Here is a 17,893-nt window from a genome sequence, read left to right as displayed (position 1 = left end):
CTGTAAGCGTGTAAACGATTGTTGTCATTACCATGTCTTAACAACGTTTTTTGTTGTTAAATCTACCTCCGACAGTAATTTTACCATGAAAAACATTGTCAGTGACTTCTAAATGTATGGGAAAAATGACTGAAAAAATGCTGTTAAAATACATAACGACCCCCCTTTTTCATGATAAAAATTGTAAAAACGATGTTTTTTATTAGTCTGGACAATGATATTTAATGTAAAATTGATGTATCTACAATGAAAAACATAGTTAAATTATGGTATAGCTATGTACGTTTACAGCAATTTTTAAGGTTTTTTTTAATGTTTTTTTAATGTTATTTTTTTCGGGATGCAGAACCCTAATTTTAAATTTTTTGAGGGCCAAAGGCTCTGGAGGAGGGAGGGTTTGCACGATGAGTCGATTTTGGTTATGATCAGAATTTTATGAGTATTTAAGTCATCAGATGGCAGGTGAAAGTGGTCGCATCCAAAATGTATGACGAAGCTAAAAGTCAATAATCTTACTCCGATGCCAGTGCGAAATAATGATTGCACATTTGGTTTTGGTTTTGACAGGCAAATAGAAAGTAGAAGCTATATTAGGTATATCCCATTTGTTTATATTCAGTAATTTTTTTTTTCTAAAAACAATAAGAAAAGGTATTTTTTATTTTTGAAAAGCAACTATAATAAAATATCTGTGATGGAAAGTTAATCATTATTGGCCAGATACCAGCAGCCATCTTTTCCTGCAATTTGTTGTATAGGACTACCATCCGCGTTCATATATTTGCATGGAATATGCAGCGATGCACTTTGCATCACTGTCTCGTTACGGTTAATTTTTGTGTAGCTTCCACCAGCGCTCCTTTTACGAATCGTGAATATTTCCTTCGCTTTTCTGTTCACTGACGGTGTGAGAGGTTTTGATTGAGGTACAAGTTCATAATGTTCCTGTAAAATAGCATGATCGCCGCAAGACAAACAATTCGGAAGTTTGCTACTGTCTTTTAACACCACACCAGCAGAGCATCCTGTCATTTTCAGCTTAGACTGTTGATGATCTTTCATCTGCTGTAAATTATATAATACTTTTTCGAGCTGTCTCTGAATATTTTCGGTTTCGGTTATTTGGGCTTTTGCGGCGATCAGTGTTTGCATCTCGTTGAATTTCGAAAGTGTCGATTTATTTTGATTGAAAATTTCATCATGAAGCGAAGCAATGCTTCTGGCGACATCGGTTTGTATAGTGTTGAAAAATTCAAACGGGACGAATTTATTGAGGTCTGTGGTGTAAGCTCGCAAAGACAATTCAGCGTGCACATCTGCCCTATCGGCTTTGACGGTTGAAAAGTGGTTCAGCTGCTCGGTGACTGATTGTACGTTCTGCAAGAACTGCTCTCTCTCTTTGTCTATGCATCGAATCGAACATTTCACTTCTCGAAGTTGGATTTCTAAGCGGTCTAGCCCAGCACCGAATTGTTGAAATTGGGTTTCATACTGCGACACTAGTAAACTAAGACACTCCAAATCAGCCGATACTCTGGCAAGCTTTTTTTGCTCGTCACATAAGCGACTTTCCAAGTTTTCAACTTGTCCTAGAATTTTAGCCGAAAATTCGAAAATCTCCAGGTTTCTAGACTTCACTATATTGACGTTATTTTCAAGAACCTTCAAGCGTACTAAATAAGCTTTTAGGAGATCGTTTATCGCAGCTAATTGATCGGTTGTGTTGTGAGTTGGTAGAGGTCTATCTTTTGCAGATGCTTCGATTTGAATTAAGCTGTGAGTTCTATCAGCATCAGCAAATAGTTCCGATGACTGGTCAGTAGTTCCTTCATCTAATGGAAGATTATCATTTGTACTCGAATAATCATCTGTATCTGGAGATAGTCCATTTGAAGTTTGCCTGGATTGTAGTGATGATAAAGATTCGCTAACACTAGCGGATTCGAGGTCTTTTTGGTTTGATTTAGAAGCTGCTTCTCTAGGGAATGTATTCTTAGAGTCAACTTTCTGGTCGATATCTTTGTGGGAATCCGCTGTGAGTTGTGAGATTGTGTTTTCCGATTCCTGGGAGTTTAAGCCACCTGATTGCTGTGAGATTGAATCGTCTAAGGCCGTTTCTTTTTCGAATGTAGGGTTTTGGTTCTCGCCACTTGATTCCGTAGAAATAAGCTGATTATTACCTATGTTCAAGCCAACGATAAGTTCTCGGAAGAGTTTGTAGAGAAGTTGAAGGTTTACAATTCCTGATTCCGGTTTTTCAAATGCGAGCTCAAGTAGATCGATAAGCGTAACGGGTTTTGCTGTCATCGTTTTTGCTTCTTAAAACTTCGAAGATAAAATTGGACACGTCATTAGATATTTGTAAAATAATTTTAAGCTTACTTTGATGTAAAGTTTCTTAACAACAACAGTAGCGACTGTTCTGTTAAGATAAATTAAAAATAACTTAAAAAATATTGGAATTAATATGAAGTACGACCCTCTCTTCCCATCATTGCTAGCAAAAAGTGTTTTACTTGTATTTTTGTTCATTTTAGTAGCTTGTTACTCTTCTACATGTCAAAAACAATCCAAATCAATAAAGACAAATTGTCCCCTCAAAAAGTCAAAACACCACACAATTTATATCGTCCCAAATCCACTAGAACCTTTTGTTAGATCTCGTTCTGATGAAAATACCCCGCAATCAGCATTCATCCGAAAGGGGGTGATACAGAAGTAGTAGTAGTAGGCTACGAATGAGATCAAAATCATAATAGCACCCACCAGCCGTCACGATGCTAACCGGAGCGAGAGGGCTCGTAGAAGGCGCAAATCTAAAGAAAATCCGCCTTTATTGCTTTCACTTCTGTTTCCCTGCCAACCATTTCCGGATGGGTCGTGTTTTGTAGCAGCAAGCAAACAACAATGCGAATCATCGTCGCGCGGATCTTTTGTTGTGTTCTAATATAAACGGCTAACAGTGGTGGCTCATCCTTCTTCCAGTTTGCTTACGCGGGTGAATCTCTACCATTCAAAGCTCTTTTTACCTCTCGCAGGCATAACAACAAATTATTTTTTCACGCAGGATGGCAAAATAATTATTGAGACGTTTTGAAGATTCGGGAGTTATAACTTATTAAAACGATTTCGATGATCGACTAGGTCATCGAGAATCAAACAGTTCTAAGGCAGATTTATTTGATTTATTACAAACTGTTGTTTGGGTAAAAAATCTTGTTATATGCTTTATGTTTTGAAGAAAAAAAAATCTTATGAATTAAATAGGTTTGAAAAAAAAAATTTATATTTATTTACTTAATTTAATGTTATCGAGTTTAGAAAGATGGAATAAAGAATGGAATAAAATGGTGTAAGAGAGGTGCACGAACGTTATATTATTTTTATATTAGTTTCTGGAAAGAAAAAAGAATTAATTGCTCTAACCAATTAATTCTACCAGTTGGATCAGACGCTAATGGAAGGATGAATTATTAATTTTCACTAAACTACCTGAAATCCAAATGTATAATCAAACCACTGTTTTTTGATTTATGAGTTTATTTTGATTTATCAGTTGAACTGATAATAAACATTTGATGTTTAGAAACAAACAACGAGATCTTTGTAGACGCTCCCAGAAAGCAATAAATATCAGCACCCCATTTTCTGTGAACAGTTAATTTTTTTTTTGAGTTTAATCCTTTCGCCAAACCCGCATTATCCTGCAAAAGAGCTTTGTTTTCTTCAAATATTCCCGGTTTCGTTTCGCGCTGTCTAGGCTAACCAAACCGAAGGTGCTTCCGGCTTTGTTGAGGGTGATTGTAACTAGCAGGAGGAAAAATGCAGTATCAATACAGGGGAGGGAGCCTTCTAGCCTGAGCGGGACGAGCAATATGTTATTTGTCGGTTCTGTGCAGATGCAGCGATAGAGGCAAACAATTTGCTCGACACAAACAAGTAATAAAGACACTACTGGCGTTTGCATCTTTTATGTGCGACAATATTTCACGGATTACTATCAGCATTATGATAATCATCATCACATCATGCGGAAAATATATTGAGACCCCTTATGATGAGAGGATTATTGGAGTTCTATAGACCGGCGAGTGTTTCGCTTTATATTGGAACAGTTTCAAAGTATTTACGTCTCCACACATTTGGAGGAAACATGTGGACAGGATTATTTGGGAAATGTCCTGGGATGGGCGCATGGTTTTTGATATTTTATTCCATATGTTTAACGATTCGTTAAACCTACTAAGTGATTGTGGCGATGCTGAAATTGGTGATAGCCATTAGTCAATTTGAAGTAATCGATAGTTCCCGACATCGAAAACACTATTAACGTAAATATAGTTTGGAATGTAATTCTGTTAATTTTCAATCATTTGGGTATCATTTTACCAAAAATATTCCAGATCGCAGCGGGTTATTGTTACGTCACAGATAACAGCAGCGATGCCAACCTTTTTTTAAAAATAACTGAAAAAATTCGAAATAAAAAATTGGAGAAAGCTGGATATATAAATTTGACACTTTTACAAAAATTTGTTTGATTTTCGGTTCAAAAATGTTGCGTGAATAATAAATATATACATATATTGTATCTTATTATTGAATGTCAACAAAAAGGGTGAAAGAGATAATGCATTGTTATTTTGAATTTTTCGCTGATGGAGAAAATGGTTACTAGATATAAAGTCTGGCGTACCGTGCTGGATCGAAACCCGTACAGTATCGAAATCCGTACACTGTGATGTTTTTCTTCAGTTTTAAGCATTATAAAAATGAAAATTCATATGCTGATTACATGTACAATGTACATGAACCTATCATATGAATTTTCATTTTTATAATGCTTAAAACTGTTAAAACATCAAGGTGTACGGATTTCGATACTGTACGGGTTTCGATCCAGCACGGTACTCAAAATTTTAAAGATGCAACTAGAGCTCGATTTAAACCAGAATACCGAAGAGCTTGAATGCATGAAATACTGAAAAAACCATTCATTTAAGAAGAATGAATTCAACAAATATGGTGATGAATAGAGAGCTGGATTAAACTAGAACAATTTTCGAAAAACTGGAGATATTGAACCTTCAGCTGTTTCGCTGGCATGCCCAAAAAAACTGGAGATATCCAGGAAAAACTGGAGGGTTGGCAACCCTGGATAACAAGAGGCAATTCATTTTAATGCTTGTTTTAATATACTTTTGGTATTATACCTCCATTCTGGTGCTGTGCGAAATTCTACATTTTCTATTACTGTTGAGAGGTTATTATTGATAAGTTATTAAATAGGGTATAATTAGTGTTGAGAAGTCACCAATTAATGATTTATCAAAAAAATACCGGAGTCCCGTTAAAAAAAAAGGGAAAATCGCCATTTCATGGAATAGTGCCTATACTATTGGGCTGCAATATTTGTTGAGAAATAGTGAAAAAAAGATAATTTTATTTGGTTTGTTTATTTGTAGACCCTTTTATTTACTAAGGTCTTTTGGAAAAGTTGAAATTTCAGAAATTCTTGATGTTTTTTTTTTTCAGCTGTGTCTCTAAAATTTGTTGGAACCTACTACAAACAGCACTTTGTCATAAAGAAGAATGATAGTAAAAGTCCTCTTGGACCATAATAAAAAATTCCGTTCTCTTCTGAGACTTCAAGCGTTTCATCACAAGGCGGGGGCCTAGCGTGGTTGGTAACATCTCCGCCAACTACGCTCGACGCCTGGGTTCGAATTCCACCGCCGACATAGGTGTCGATGGTTGTGAGGTGGCGTGATCCACTCACAACCAACCAAACTGGTCTAGATTGAATCCTAGCCGATACCGGGAGATTTTCTGAGGTAAAAAATCTCTGGGATCACGCCTTCCATCGCATGAGGAAGTAAAGCCGTTGGCGCTGGTCCGTTAATCAACGGGTCGCGAGTTAGGGTTCTGGGTGGAGTCGGCTCCCGGGCGTCGGTGATTGGCACAACAACAGTGGCATAACTAGACCGACGGAAAATAAGCGAGATTAAAAAAAAGCGTTTCATCACTTCGTGTGCTACAAAGCATAACGGGTGACAACTGAAAACTTTTTTCTACTGCTGTCAAAACAAGTTGGATGAATTTAACGAAAAACTGATTTAGGGGAACTGCTCCATTATTCATCTCATTAAGCCGATATCCACGGATAATGCACGGATTAAACACCAAATTTTCACGAAATCATTGAACAAATTAACTAAATATGCTTACGTGCTCTTATGGAATCGTTTAGCATTGCATATTTAGTAAAATTAGTTAGATTCATCCTGAATTTTGTATAACAAACCATTTTTCACAACGCTTCCATATCCATCTCAAAATTTGAATCATTGCTCAATTATTCATCTCACGACTCCCCCATATTCATCACACTGTTAATCATGAATGAATCACATTATCATGAATGAACGTAGCCGCAGCCCGTCGTAGTAGGTTACCTAGATATCCGCTGCAGTTGTTTACGTGCAAAATTGGTAACCACTACAGTGCTGTAGATTTATTTCAATTATGTCGGAATAATTTAACATTTTCAGTATGATTTTTTCGTATTAACAGAAACTGATTTGGCAACTTTTTATCTTATTCAACGCAGTGAAAACAGATGAAAATACATGCAGTTGAAATTTAGGAATTGTGGAAATTCATCTCATATATTTCTGCTGATTCAAGCTTGTTTTAGGAAATTTGAGGAGAACATTTCCAAAATTAAAGTATTCTAAGTGTGGTGAGTGATTTTGTTTAGTGATCAAAATAAAAAGTGGTCCGCTAGTGTTGAAAAAACTTTGGTTGGTTGCTAAACGAGTCCCGTGGTAGCCGAATAGAACAATCCGCGGATTTTGTTTTCTGAGGTAGGTGATTGAATTAAATGAGTTTTCGAGTGTAGATACCCGACTATAATATCAAATTTAGTGCTTTTAAGAGAGTATTCGAGGATTATTCTTTATGAGGAATCTAAAGTGAACTAATAAGAATCCATTCCATGGATTAGCAGATTGGTTTAAGAAGAAAATTTGCTTTTTTCCTGTTTTCAATTGTGTTTTCATGTTGAATGAGATGAATATATGGGCTTAGATGAATAATGGAGCAGTTCCCCTATTTCTCATGAAGATACGCTCATTATAAATGAAAAAATTGAGCATTATAGAAAGGTCAGTTACCGACCTTCCGACGAGGCTGCCGGAACAAAGGCGTTGTACGGCCCTTACGTCGACTTTTCGGAATTCTACCAATCAACTGTTTGCAGTAGGTAGGGTAACGACCCCATAATTCGCCCACTTTATCCGAGTACCCCAAATTCGCCCACCTATTTATTTTTATTGTTCGCAATATAGTGTCAACTCTTAGAACCGTGTTCAAACATAAAAAAGAAACAGCTGATATTGAAAATAAATTATTTTTTGGCATAATTCAATAACAAACCCTGTAAACAATTTGTTGATTAGTGGGTGGGCGAATTATGGGGTCAGGGCGAATTATGGGTCCCTTACCCTACATAGATTGATCTCCAGTTATTTTTTGTACCAAAGAAATCATCGATTTGCTGACACTGAGGTAGATTCGTTGGGTTGTGTGTTTGGGGTACAAATGGAGTCGAATAATTGTACAGAAGCGTTTGTGGTTTTTGATGTAATGTGATAATATTTTATCTGGCCGAAACATGGTATGGTTTTGGAAAAAAATGAAGTTTAAAAGAAAAGTTAGTTTTAAACCATGATTTAGACAAGAAAGAAAAAATCTTTTTCTGTTGGCAAATTGTTGTTGAGGTTTGCATGAAATTGTAACTAGTCCTGTGCGCCGCCACGCCGCGCCGCCGCCGCCGACACTTTTACGCACGCCGTTGCCGCCGATGGTTTTGAGTCGGCGCGCCGCCGAAGAAATTTTTATCGCGCCGATAGTCATTTCTTTGCTGGTTGTTAAATTGTTTGTTTACTTGTTTCTTAACCAATCTTATTTCTTTTTTGACATCCTGTCAACCCGGAAGAACATATTTCTAACTATTCATTTTGAAATAAAAAAACCGAACATGAGAGTGTACACATCATACGCAATATTTTGGAAGTGGTAATTAGTGTCACGCCGGTACACGCCGCTGCCGCCGCCGCTGCCGCCGCCGCCGCCGCCGAGAATTACCAACGGCGTCACGCCGGCGCGCCGATCGCCGCCGAGGTAAAATGTTTTCTACGCCGCCGCCGCCGATGATATGGTCGACGCACAGGTCTAATTATAGCCAGTCAAAACGAGAAGATTTTTGCTTTCAAAAGGTTTACCGTGAACTTTTTGCCAGAAATTGTTGTGCAGTTCATAGCGAACTATACGATGCCCTTGCAGAATGCTCCTTGTTTCGACGCCATATTAAACAGAACTGGGCATGCATAAACAAAACAAAATATACTTGCATAAAGAGGAGAGAGAAAGAGCTTATATATACAAACTTTCATTTCTCTCTGAGCGTGTTTGTTATGGAGTAAGAGAGCCTCGAAAAAATGCAAATTTTAAGTTAGGCAAGTTAGCCTTCCGCATTGGGGCATATCATACTTGCCTTGGTATAAGGAGAAGCCTGCGATGTGGACATTTTTTTTTAATTGTAAAATTTTCGTGTAACAGTTATTACAAAACAAAATAATTGCAGTGCATTACCAATTAAATATTCTACCTAAATTCATGAAAAGCGATAAGCATAACAAAGATGCTGGCGTTCTTCCAACGACACACAGCTTCATATCCCCCAGAGTTATATTCCACCTGTTAAACTGCCGTAAGCCGACGAAACTACTAAAATTGAGTTTTCAACAAAAAAAACTAAACTAAGAAAATCCCATACGTCAAGATGTCCAGTTATTCATGCGTTTCGAAAAAAACCTGTAATTTTTGCTTAAGATAGATAAAAAATATCGTTTTTATCCATAATTTTCATTACGCTTATTTGAAAAACTGTTACAAAATTCTCCAAGATCTCGATTAAAAATTATTCTGCTATTCCATGCAAAAAAGACCTATACGAGAATATTTCCTTCAATAATACTTAAAGGTGCTTAAAGTCACTATAGTTGTTCATTATCGAAAACTTCTAGACCCGTATTATTTTGTTTAGCTCTTAGGGTGACACTTTCTGTCATAGGAGCAGGCTTGTTATTCTTCTCAATATGTGAAAAGAGCAAAGTGAATATTTACCGCTCACTTCTCGCCCAGCATAAGCGCTGCGTGTAGCAATTTTTTGCACCAAACTTTTTCATTCTGCTTTGTGGAGTGTGTGCCCACTTGCTGCGTACACCAACGCTGAGCAAAACGAGAGTGGTAGTGATAATACACAAACCTAAACCGCGGTGCGCACTGCAGCGATAAAATCTTCAAGCAAATCGGTCGCTTTGCTCACCAGTGTGAGAGCAGTTGTTTTCGCAAGATATTCCCCTATACGCTAGTGATTCTCTGAGGAAAATAACAAACCTGCATAACAGTTCCCAAAAATCGATTCTTTTTTTAAAAAATTTCTATTTTCAACATTTTTTCCTTTTCGCCGTTAATTTGTTAATTTGTTAATTTTCAATCAATTGGGTTACATTTTACCAAAGATATTCCGGATCAAGCGGGTTATTGTTACGATAACAGAAAAATTAAGAGGCAATTAATTTCAATGCTTGTTTTAATATACTTTTGGTATTATAACTATATTCTGGTGCTGTGTGAAATTCGACATTTTCTATTACTGTTGAGAGGTCACCTTTTGTTATATTTATTATTATTGTTCAGTTATAAAAAAAGGTATAATTAGTGTTGAGAATCTCCAATTAATGATTCATCAAAAAAAAATTCGATTCATTTTTTCAAAATTTTCTATTTTGAACATCCTTTTCTTTTCGCCGTTTTGGGGGGTTTAATACCCAGGAGACCTTCCCCAGAGTTCCCCAGAAAATTTAAAATCAAATTTTCATGAAGGTATATTTTTTTTTAGAAATAGATATTTTTTAAATCTTTAATGCCCATTATAACCACCAAGCGTCTTTATTCAAAAAAGCTATTGCGAAGCAGTAGCATGATACTAACCATGATTTACCATTCCAAGACCCGGGAGACGCTATCATTAGATATTTTTGCATTGCAGTATTTTTTTTTTTCCAATGGAGACGCATGGTGATTATGGTGGATATTGAAGATTAAAAAAATTCTATCTCCAAGCTAATAATACCTACCTTAAAAATTAGGTATTCAATGTAAAATTTTCTTAAAAGTCAAAACAAAAAATCAAATGATAAGCTCGCTCGGGTATCAAAACCTCCAAAACGAAAAAACGGTTTGTATCATAAATTTTGCAAGCTAATGGTTATTTTAAGTACAGTTTGATAGTTTTTTCGAATGTTCTATCATTTACCTTCACTTTTATGCCCGAAGGTTCAAAGTCGGATCAAAGGCTACAAATTTTTGAAAATTGAAAATTTTGAATGATAACTTTTTTTTGGACAACCCTGTAACAGAAAGTGCCACCTTTATGCTCAAATAAAAATATGGGTCTAGAGTTTTTTGATTAAGAACAATAGTACTTTGATGATCGAAGCAATTTTTTTTGGATAAGTCTTTTATGCACGGAATTGACACTCGAATCAGAGATAAATGTAGAAACCAGGATTTGATGAACAGTTTAGTATGCATAGCAAAAACTGGAAAAGCTTTAACTTTCTAAATTTTAAATTAAATCAAATAGGAGAGCTTTTTTTACAAATGTCGTTCGATTTGAAATGCCAATATTGTCAGATTGATTTGATTCAAATGTTTTTGAATTGGGCGTTTGATGGGAGTTTAACTGTTTTCCGTTTTCAACTCTTTTTCAATCGAAATCACTTACCATGACAACGTTACTACGTTATGATACAATTTTGCAGTATCCTGCAGTTTGGATGAATTAAATTTCGAATAGCCAATCTAATAAATCCTAATGACAGCAGAACTGTATAACGTAAGTAGAAGAATAATATATTCAATGTTTTCAAATTACGAAACTTTGCACAATTTAAAATTCTAAAATGATATATTTTATACTCCATCACAAATAATAATTACATTCTAAGTACATTATTTACAGAATGTTATTCTACTTTACAGCACTATGGCTTCGTGGGTAGAATTCAACCAAGTAAATACCATCCTCTAGGAGCACACCGACCGTTTATCTGTCGTCCACATTACATCCAATCAGGTTTTCTATGCTGAATCCCGTAGTATTTCCATATTTGCGCTTTCGATTAGCAAAGTCAAATCCAATCAGTTTTGTTTCGCCGTAGCTATCGACTACGTTTAGTTCATCCCCAGCTTCGATAGTGCGTTTCGCCGGTTGACATCTATCAGCAAGAACGTTTGGTAGCAAATGGCCCGCGTTATCATAACTATAAAGTTTTTTATCGGAGCCACGTGCGAAATCTTGTGATCCACTACTGATTTTATCGGAGTTATCATCATCTTCACAGCAATCATCTTCGGTGTCATTTTGAACCTTCGTAACTTCATTAGATCTATGATCTTTGGCATTCAGTTTTTTCTCTACGGGCGAGCTATGTCCATTGCGCTTTGTATAGTCATCATTATTTTTTTGCTCGATCTCGTACACTCTCCCTATGGAATGATAATCATCATCACTCTCAACATCAATTCTGTCATCATTTGAAAGATCTAATTCGTAAGGACTGGTATTGTCTTCAGTGCCCACGGCTGACGGAGAAGAATCGATTCGACTCATACCCAATTGATATCGTTCGGTGGGGATTGTCATAGGAACGTTGTTGTTTGTTTTAGTAAAGTACCCACTCACACTATCGCTAATAATTGAACTACCATTGTTATTATTGTTATTATTGCACTGTAAACTATTTACACTGTTTTCATAAGAACTACTGGGCCCCCCTCCTTCACTATTATATCCGTGAAAAAATTTGTTCATCGCACTGGAAATTTTCAAGCTGTCCACATTACGTTGCAGGAACTCACTGTTCTCCATAACTGCTGCATTCAAGTCGTCGATTTTCCCTCCGAATAGGCTTAATTTACTGTCCAGCATGAAATCTCCCCGCGCAGAAATCGGCAGTCCGTCGGTAAATCCTGCCATGTTTGCGTGCGGTGGAAATTGCATCGGTATCACCGGAACCGGTTTCCGTATCCAGAATGGTGCGAACGGGTTGAACACCGCCGGAAAATTCATTCCGGGCGGAATGGTGGTGCGTTTGTAGCGTTTTCGCCGTCGGAGGAAACTTCCGTTGTCGAACATGTCCTCGGCCAGTGGATCCAGCGTCCAGAAGTTCCCCTTACCGGGATTGCCGGGCTCGCGAGGTATTTTGATGAAGCAATCATTCAGGCTAAGATTGTGACGGATGGAGTTTTGCCATGCGGGGAATTTGTCTTTGTAGTAGGGAAATCTGGGAGGTGAAGCACAAAAAGTTTTCGTTAGTATAGTTTGAATACTCAGATAATCTGATCCAGGCGCCCTTCATTTTTGATGTAGGGAGGTCAAACGTGAATCTGAGAGTATAAAATAAAAGACTTCAAGCTCTCATTCCTGTCTTGCTATTGAATGGGTTTTGAGCGATACCCATTCAATCAGTCAAAACGCTTGATGCACAGTTACATAATTTATGACGAATCCTGATCTGTCGTAACTCGAATGATTTTTAATCCAACCGAACATTCAAGTAGCTTAAACATTACATCTTGACTAGACTACAGAATGCTTTACTTTTCTGGTATGATAAGCATAAGTTAGACGAACAATAAACTAAAACGATATAAAATGGCGCATAAGCAGGTAACGAACATTTTAAAGTTGCGAACACGATTTTGAGCTTCAAAAATCGTAACTAAAGGGTACTCCACAATTATACCTTAATCGTGATTGTGAATGTTTAATCAAATCGCGCATATAAAGAGTTTAAGCTTCTCTTCATTATTTTCCCTTTTAGATTACATTTTATCCTTATTGGTGTGCAAATTTCAAGGCAGTCTCTTAAGAGAAGCGTTCGTATACTTAGGTGAATGGTCTCTGAAAAAATGTTGTCTGTTTATGCTTTTTAAGTAGGCTGACCAGACGTACCGTTTTGAACGGGACAGTACCGTTTTTTCAACTTTTTTAAACCGTCCCGTCTTTTTGCTATTTTGTACCGTTTTCGGCTACTCCATGAAAAATTCTTAACTAAAGCTTTGCAATTTTGCTTAATGGAAAATAAGTTTCTAAGCAGCCAGGATTTTTTTTATTATTACTGAGTACATTTTGTGCCTTCCTGACAGTACCGCACAACTGGAAAGGACATCCGTATTGTGAACTAACGAAAAAGTCGCGATTTAAGATGAGACTATGATAATTTTTAGTCAAAATCTTGATCATGCAAGTGACAAATTTAGGAACCTATTGCAAAAAATCACACTCTTGTCGCAAAATTCATCGAACGCTAAGTATCGTACAGGATCCGGTAGTTTCATCAGGGCCTGCAACAAAAGATAATCAATATGATGGTCGCAGTGGCTCTTTTAGTCCCAATGCCCTTAAGGCATACCATAAAAAGAGGTTCATCAGAGCAACGAATACCTAATTGTTCGCATGCTTTTGTTAGTAAAAGTTTCCAAAAATCAATCTTATCATGTGTCCCGTTTTTTTGAACCCATTTGTCCCGTTTTTATCCCGAGAAAATCTGGTAAGCCTATTTTTAAGAAACTCTACTAAAGCTATGGAAAGTTATGAAATTTTACTGGATATTTTTCGTACGTGTAAGAATTTTTTTGGAACACATTTTTATTTTTTATGTTTATGTTGAAATTTCAATAAATGTGCATTATTTTGGGCCGTTCTTTTCAATATAAATTCACTTACAAAAATCAGATCCAGTTTTGCTTGTTTGACAATTTTTTAAACAAAATCATAGTTTCATGTGCCAATCAAGACACAGTTCGTTATAAGAGCAATTAATACGAAAAAGAGTCATCGACGTAATTGATGATGCTCGGTGTTTAATTCTCGAATCAAACAGATTTAAACATTGTAAAATTCTTTTGCAACTTTCTATCACGACAACCAGGTTGCGAACCATTTTGTATTATGTTGTTAAATTTGTGTTCTTTTTGAATGCAGACATCACGCGTCGGGAATAGTAATTGCAAATTTGTTTTCCAATCATAATTCAACTTTTCATTATTTTCAGTTCTCTCGAAGCTCAAATACTTTGAAGTAATGTTGAGTTTGGCTAAATACCTAATGGAATTCACCAAACGAAGTCAAAATTTAACAGCGTGACGATAAATTTCTTCAAAATATTACTCGAAATTGATCTATTTTGTATTTTTACCAGTTTCTCAATTAATAAATAATTATAGATTTGGTTTCTGTTCTCAACCTTAACAAAAAACCAAAAATCGCAGCATTCTTTGGGAAAATTACCTATTCATAATAAAGTCACAAATCCCGCTAAGCGTCAGTTTCTTTTGCGGCGACTGCAGTATCGCCATGGTAATGAGTGCAATATACGAGTAAGGCGGCTTTACCAATGCCTGAGCGCGTGAAGTCTTTGTACTTCCCGTTCCGTTGGTACTATTGTTTGTGGCAACTACACTGCTGCTCCCATCACCGGTGTCATCCTGGTGATTGCTGGTGTTATCGTTTGTAGTGTTGCCACTGCTGGAATTGCTTCCGGTTGCAATAGTGCTATTGTTGCTAGCAGTATTTCCGTTTGGGATATTCTGAAGATGCTGGCTGTTGTGAGAATGATGATGATTATGATGATGTGGGAGCTGGTGCTGATGGTGGTTGTGCTGCTGATTCACACTGTTGACAGCGCTGACAGGGCTTTGAACCCTGTGTAGTGTATCGTGTGAAGGATGCATGGTTGAAGAAATAATTGTTCCAGGGAGTACGGGTCGTAGATCCAACGGTGATGGTGACGGGAGAGGCGAGGCAGTGGCTTGCATATTCGATCGAAACAAAACAGTATCACACCTTTGATTTAAAATCTTCACTTATTTTAGTTTTACGTTACTATAGTTTAAAATAGTTTAGTAAGAAGCCTATTCACTCATCATAAGTTTCATCACACTAAAAAATCACATACATAACACGACGTTAATAAAGTAACAGATTTATCACGTTTTATTATCTTGAAGAGCAAACCACTCCAAAGCGTGACAGATTTCCGACTGAATCGTATCCTTGAAATAAGCACTATGGACTTTTGCAAGTGATTGCCACTCTCTCTCCGAGAAGCGGTGCTGTCCGCGGCAAACAGATCGTCGCACGTCAGCGTTCGAGAGAAAAATGATAATGTTATTTTAACTTTGTGGAAAATTGTGAAAATTTTGCGCTCACGTATGCATGATAATAGCGTGTGCGTCTGATGTATGCAAAAACTCGTAACTAAATGTTATCTATTCACTCAGGTCCTCTCGTTTTCCTTCTCTCTCAGCTACATCGACACAGGATGCCAATGTTATCCTGTCCCGTCCTCCTAGTACCACCTGGTACAAACTGGCAGCATCCGTTTGCTATGTTGTAATAATTTCTCTTTCCGCCTGGGACGCGGATTCCTTGCTTACATCCGACGCCCCTCTAGTAGAATCTCGCCCAATCCCTTCAAATGAGTCAAATCTAAGCGCGAGGATGTATTGTAACCTATACACCAAAGTACCAATGCCAGCATAACAACGAAAAGCACATACAAGTCTCCCACCCATCTTTCCCTCCCCTGTCTTGAAATCACACCCTGCTACAGAGCGGGAAATTTCGACCGACGCGCGGGACTCTGGCTTCAAAAACTTGTGAAAACTGTGTTCCTTGCTAAGTAAAACATTTATTTTAGGCAAAACCACGCCAGCGCCAAACGCCAAATGGGATATTAGTCCAACGGCTCGCTGCTTCATGGTATGACTGTGTGTGCTGGAAAAGGATCGTTGCTGGATATATGAAAAAGAGAAAATAATTGGGTGTGTCTTTGATTCATGCGATTGCTCTCGAGTAAAGTTCGAAGGTTATATGGTATTATGGAGGGGTGTGAGCGAGAGCACACTAGATTCTGTGCCGCTGGTATATAGCACAACTACTTAGCAGTCTTGAACGCAACTAATACCAGCGTGAAACCATAAACCAGCTCATGATTGGTGTGGTAGAGGAAGTGGAAGCCGTCTTCAACCTCCAATGCGGCTCGTACATTTCCGCCATGCTTGTTGCAATGAAAGGAAAATTATGTTTCTTTGTCCTTTACCGATGTTTCATCTGTGCTGTTACGATGTCAACGTTGCCGGTGGTTGGTAAACTATAACGCAGTTAGTCGCTAGTTTCCCAAAGAACATTATGTGATATTAGGATTTGTTAGGATAAATAGCATTGTTATTTTGAATTTTAGCTATTCACTAAAGCCAGTGTCTAGAGGTGAGACTAATTTAAGGTAAAGTAATTCATTCGAAACATTGTACTGTTCATTTTACATTTTTTTTACAGAATATAATTTCTTTGGAAGGATAAAACTAATATCTACAACTTTGCTCACAAAAGATGACATCTTCGGCCTATAGGAACCTCTGTGCAATTCAGGAACCTCGCTAAAAAGCAAAAAATCTCCTCCCCGTGCTTAATTTAAATTTCAAGAAACATTTATTATAACTATTTCTTATAGTACAGGCCTTGTTCAATTTTGGCAACACGTCCAAATTTATTTTTTTATGCTTACCGGACTAAAGCGAAAATTCAATTCAACGCTTGGATGGTTGCTGGTGGCAACAGGTCCAAAGTTTTTATGTTGTCAAAATTGAACCGTGAGAAAATCGAACGGGGTCTGTATTCCAAAATTTTCAAAATAACCATACCAACACCAACACATAAGAACTACTTTTTGTCTTGGCCACTGAAAAACTCTCTTTGTTAAACACCGAGACGATCACAAATCTTTGTTTCTGTTCTTCAACATTCTTCCTTTAATATTTTCCAGGTTTTCTCGCTGTAAAAAAAAATTTTGTCCTAAGACGAACTCAACAAAACAAATTGAGCACAAATCGGAGGAACCAACCCAAAGTTATGGAATTTCGCACATTTCTATCTTTCTCCTTAATTTATATATAGATTGCATATTTATTTGTTCAAATTTTGAGGTCAAATTAACTTGTTTTCATTATTCTTGTTGATTTGAGCATAATTTTTTTTATATAGGGGGGGAGTTTGTAATGATTTATTTATGTACTAAAATATCTATTCAGAATTAGTATTATGTGTTCTGCCACAAATGGTGATATTTCAACACTATTATATATATTTGTACGCTTTTTAGTATTATTGAATGTTATTAGCTTTCGCAGTTATGATAATGTAATTGTAGGAAAATTATTAAACCTACTTGTCAAGAAAAAAAAAGGAATAAAAGGAATAAAACGAAACTTAAAATAAACTTAAAATAAACTTGAAACTATCTTACTGACTATAAAGTGAGCTAATCGTTGCAATTGAGGATTGCAACGATTTTTGTCGGAATTTGTTGATAATTTGGCTTGACATATTTTCTAATGTTTCTACATTAGTGAGCCTATGTAGCTCGTTCGTGCTAAACCAGGGAGGACGCATCAAAATCATTTTCAAAAGTTTATTCCGAATCCTTTGAAGTGTCTTCTTCCTGGTTGCACAACAACTTGTCCAGATGGGAACTGCATATAACATTGTTGGTCTAAATATTTGTTTGTAAATTAACAGTTTATTCTTGAGACAAAGTCTAGAATTCCTGTTGATAAGAGGATATAAACATCTGATATACTTATTGCACTTTGACTGGATATTTTCAATGTGCTCCTTGAAAGTAAGATTCTTATCATAAATTAGCCCTAAGTATTTAACTTGATCAGACCAATTTAAGACCACACCGTTCATCTTAAT

At 36.8% G+C, this 17,893-nt stretch overlaps 2 protein-coding genes across 2 annotated transcripts; both read right to left on the bottom strand.

Moving 5' to 3' along the window:
• Positions 1-526: 526 nt before the first annotated feature.
• On the bottom strand, positions 527-10,904 carry LOC129731034 (uncharacterized). The gene is made up of 2 exons (XM_055690748.1): positions 2,517-10,904; positions 527-2,325 (listed from the first exon to the last, which is right to left on the bottom strand). Exon 2 carries the CDS (start codon positions 2,305-2,307, stop codon positions 703-705), a length of 1,605 nt encoding a protein of 534 aa, XP_055546723.1. The 5' UTR covers positions 2,308-2,325; positions 2,517-10,904; the 3' UTR covers positions 527-702.
• A 115-nt stretch (positions 10,905-11,019) lies between these two features.
• Positions 11,020-15,647, bottom strand: LOC129731033 (uncharacterized). Its single transcript, XM_055690747.1, has 2 exons — positions 14,426-15,647; positions 11,020-12,416 (listed from the first exon to the last, which is right to left on the bottom strand). The coding sequence occupies exons 1-2, from the start codon at positions 14,950-14,952 to the stop codon at positions 11,177-11,179; spliced, it is 1,767 nt and encodes a 588-aa protein (XP_055546722.1). The 5' UTR covers positions 14,953-15,647; the 3' UTR covers positions 11,020-11,176.
• Between the last annotated feature and the right edge of the window lie 2,246 nt (positions 15,648-17,893).

Source organism: Wyeomyia smithii, chromosome 3 (assembly GCF_029784165.1).
Source record: "Wyeomyia smithii strain HCP4-BCI-WySm-NY-G18 chromosome 3, ASM2978416v1, whole genome shotgun sequence".
Classification (NCBI taxonomy): Eukaryota; Metazoa; Arthropoda; class Insecta; order Diptera; family Culicidae; genus Wyeomyia; species Wyeomyia smithii.
Note: the sequence above shows the minus strand (reverse complement) of the source record. Positions and strands in the feature narration are given on the sequence as shown.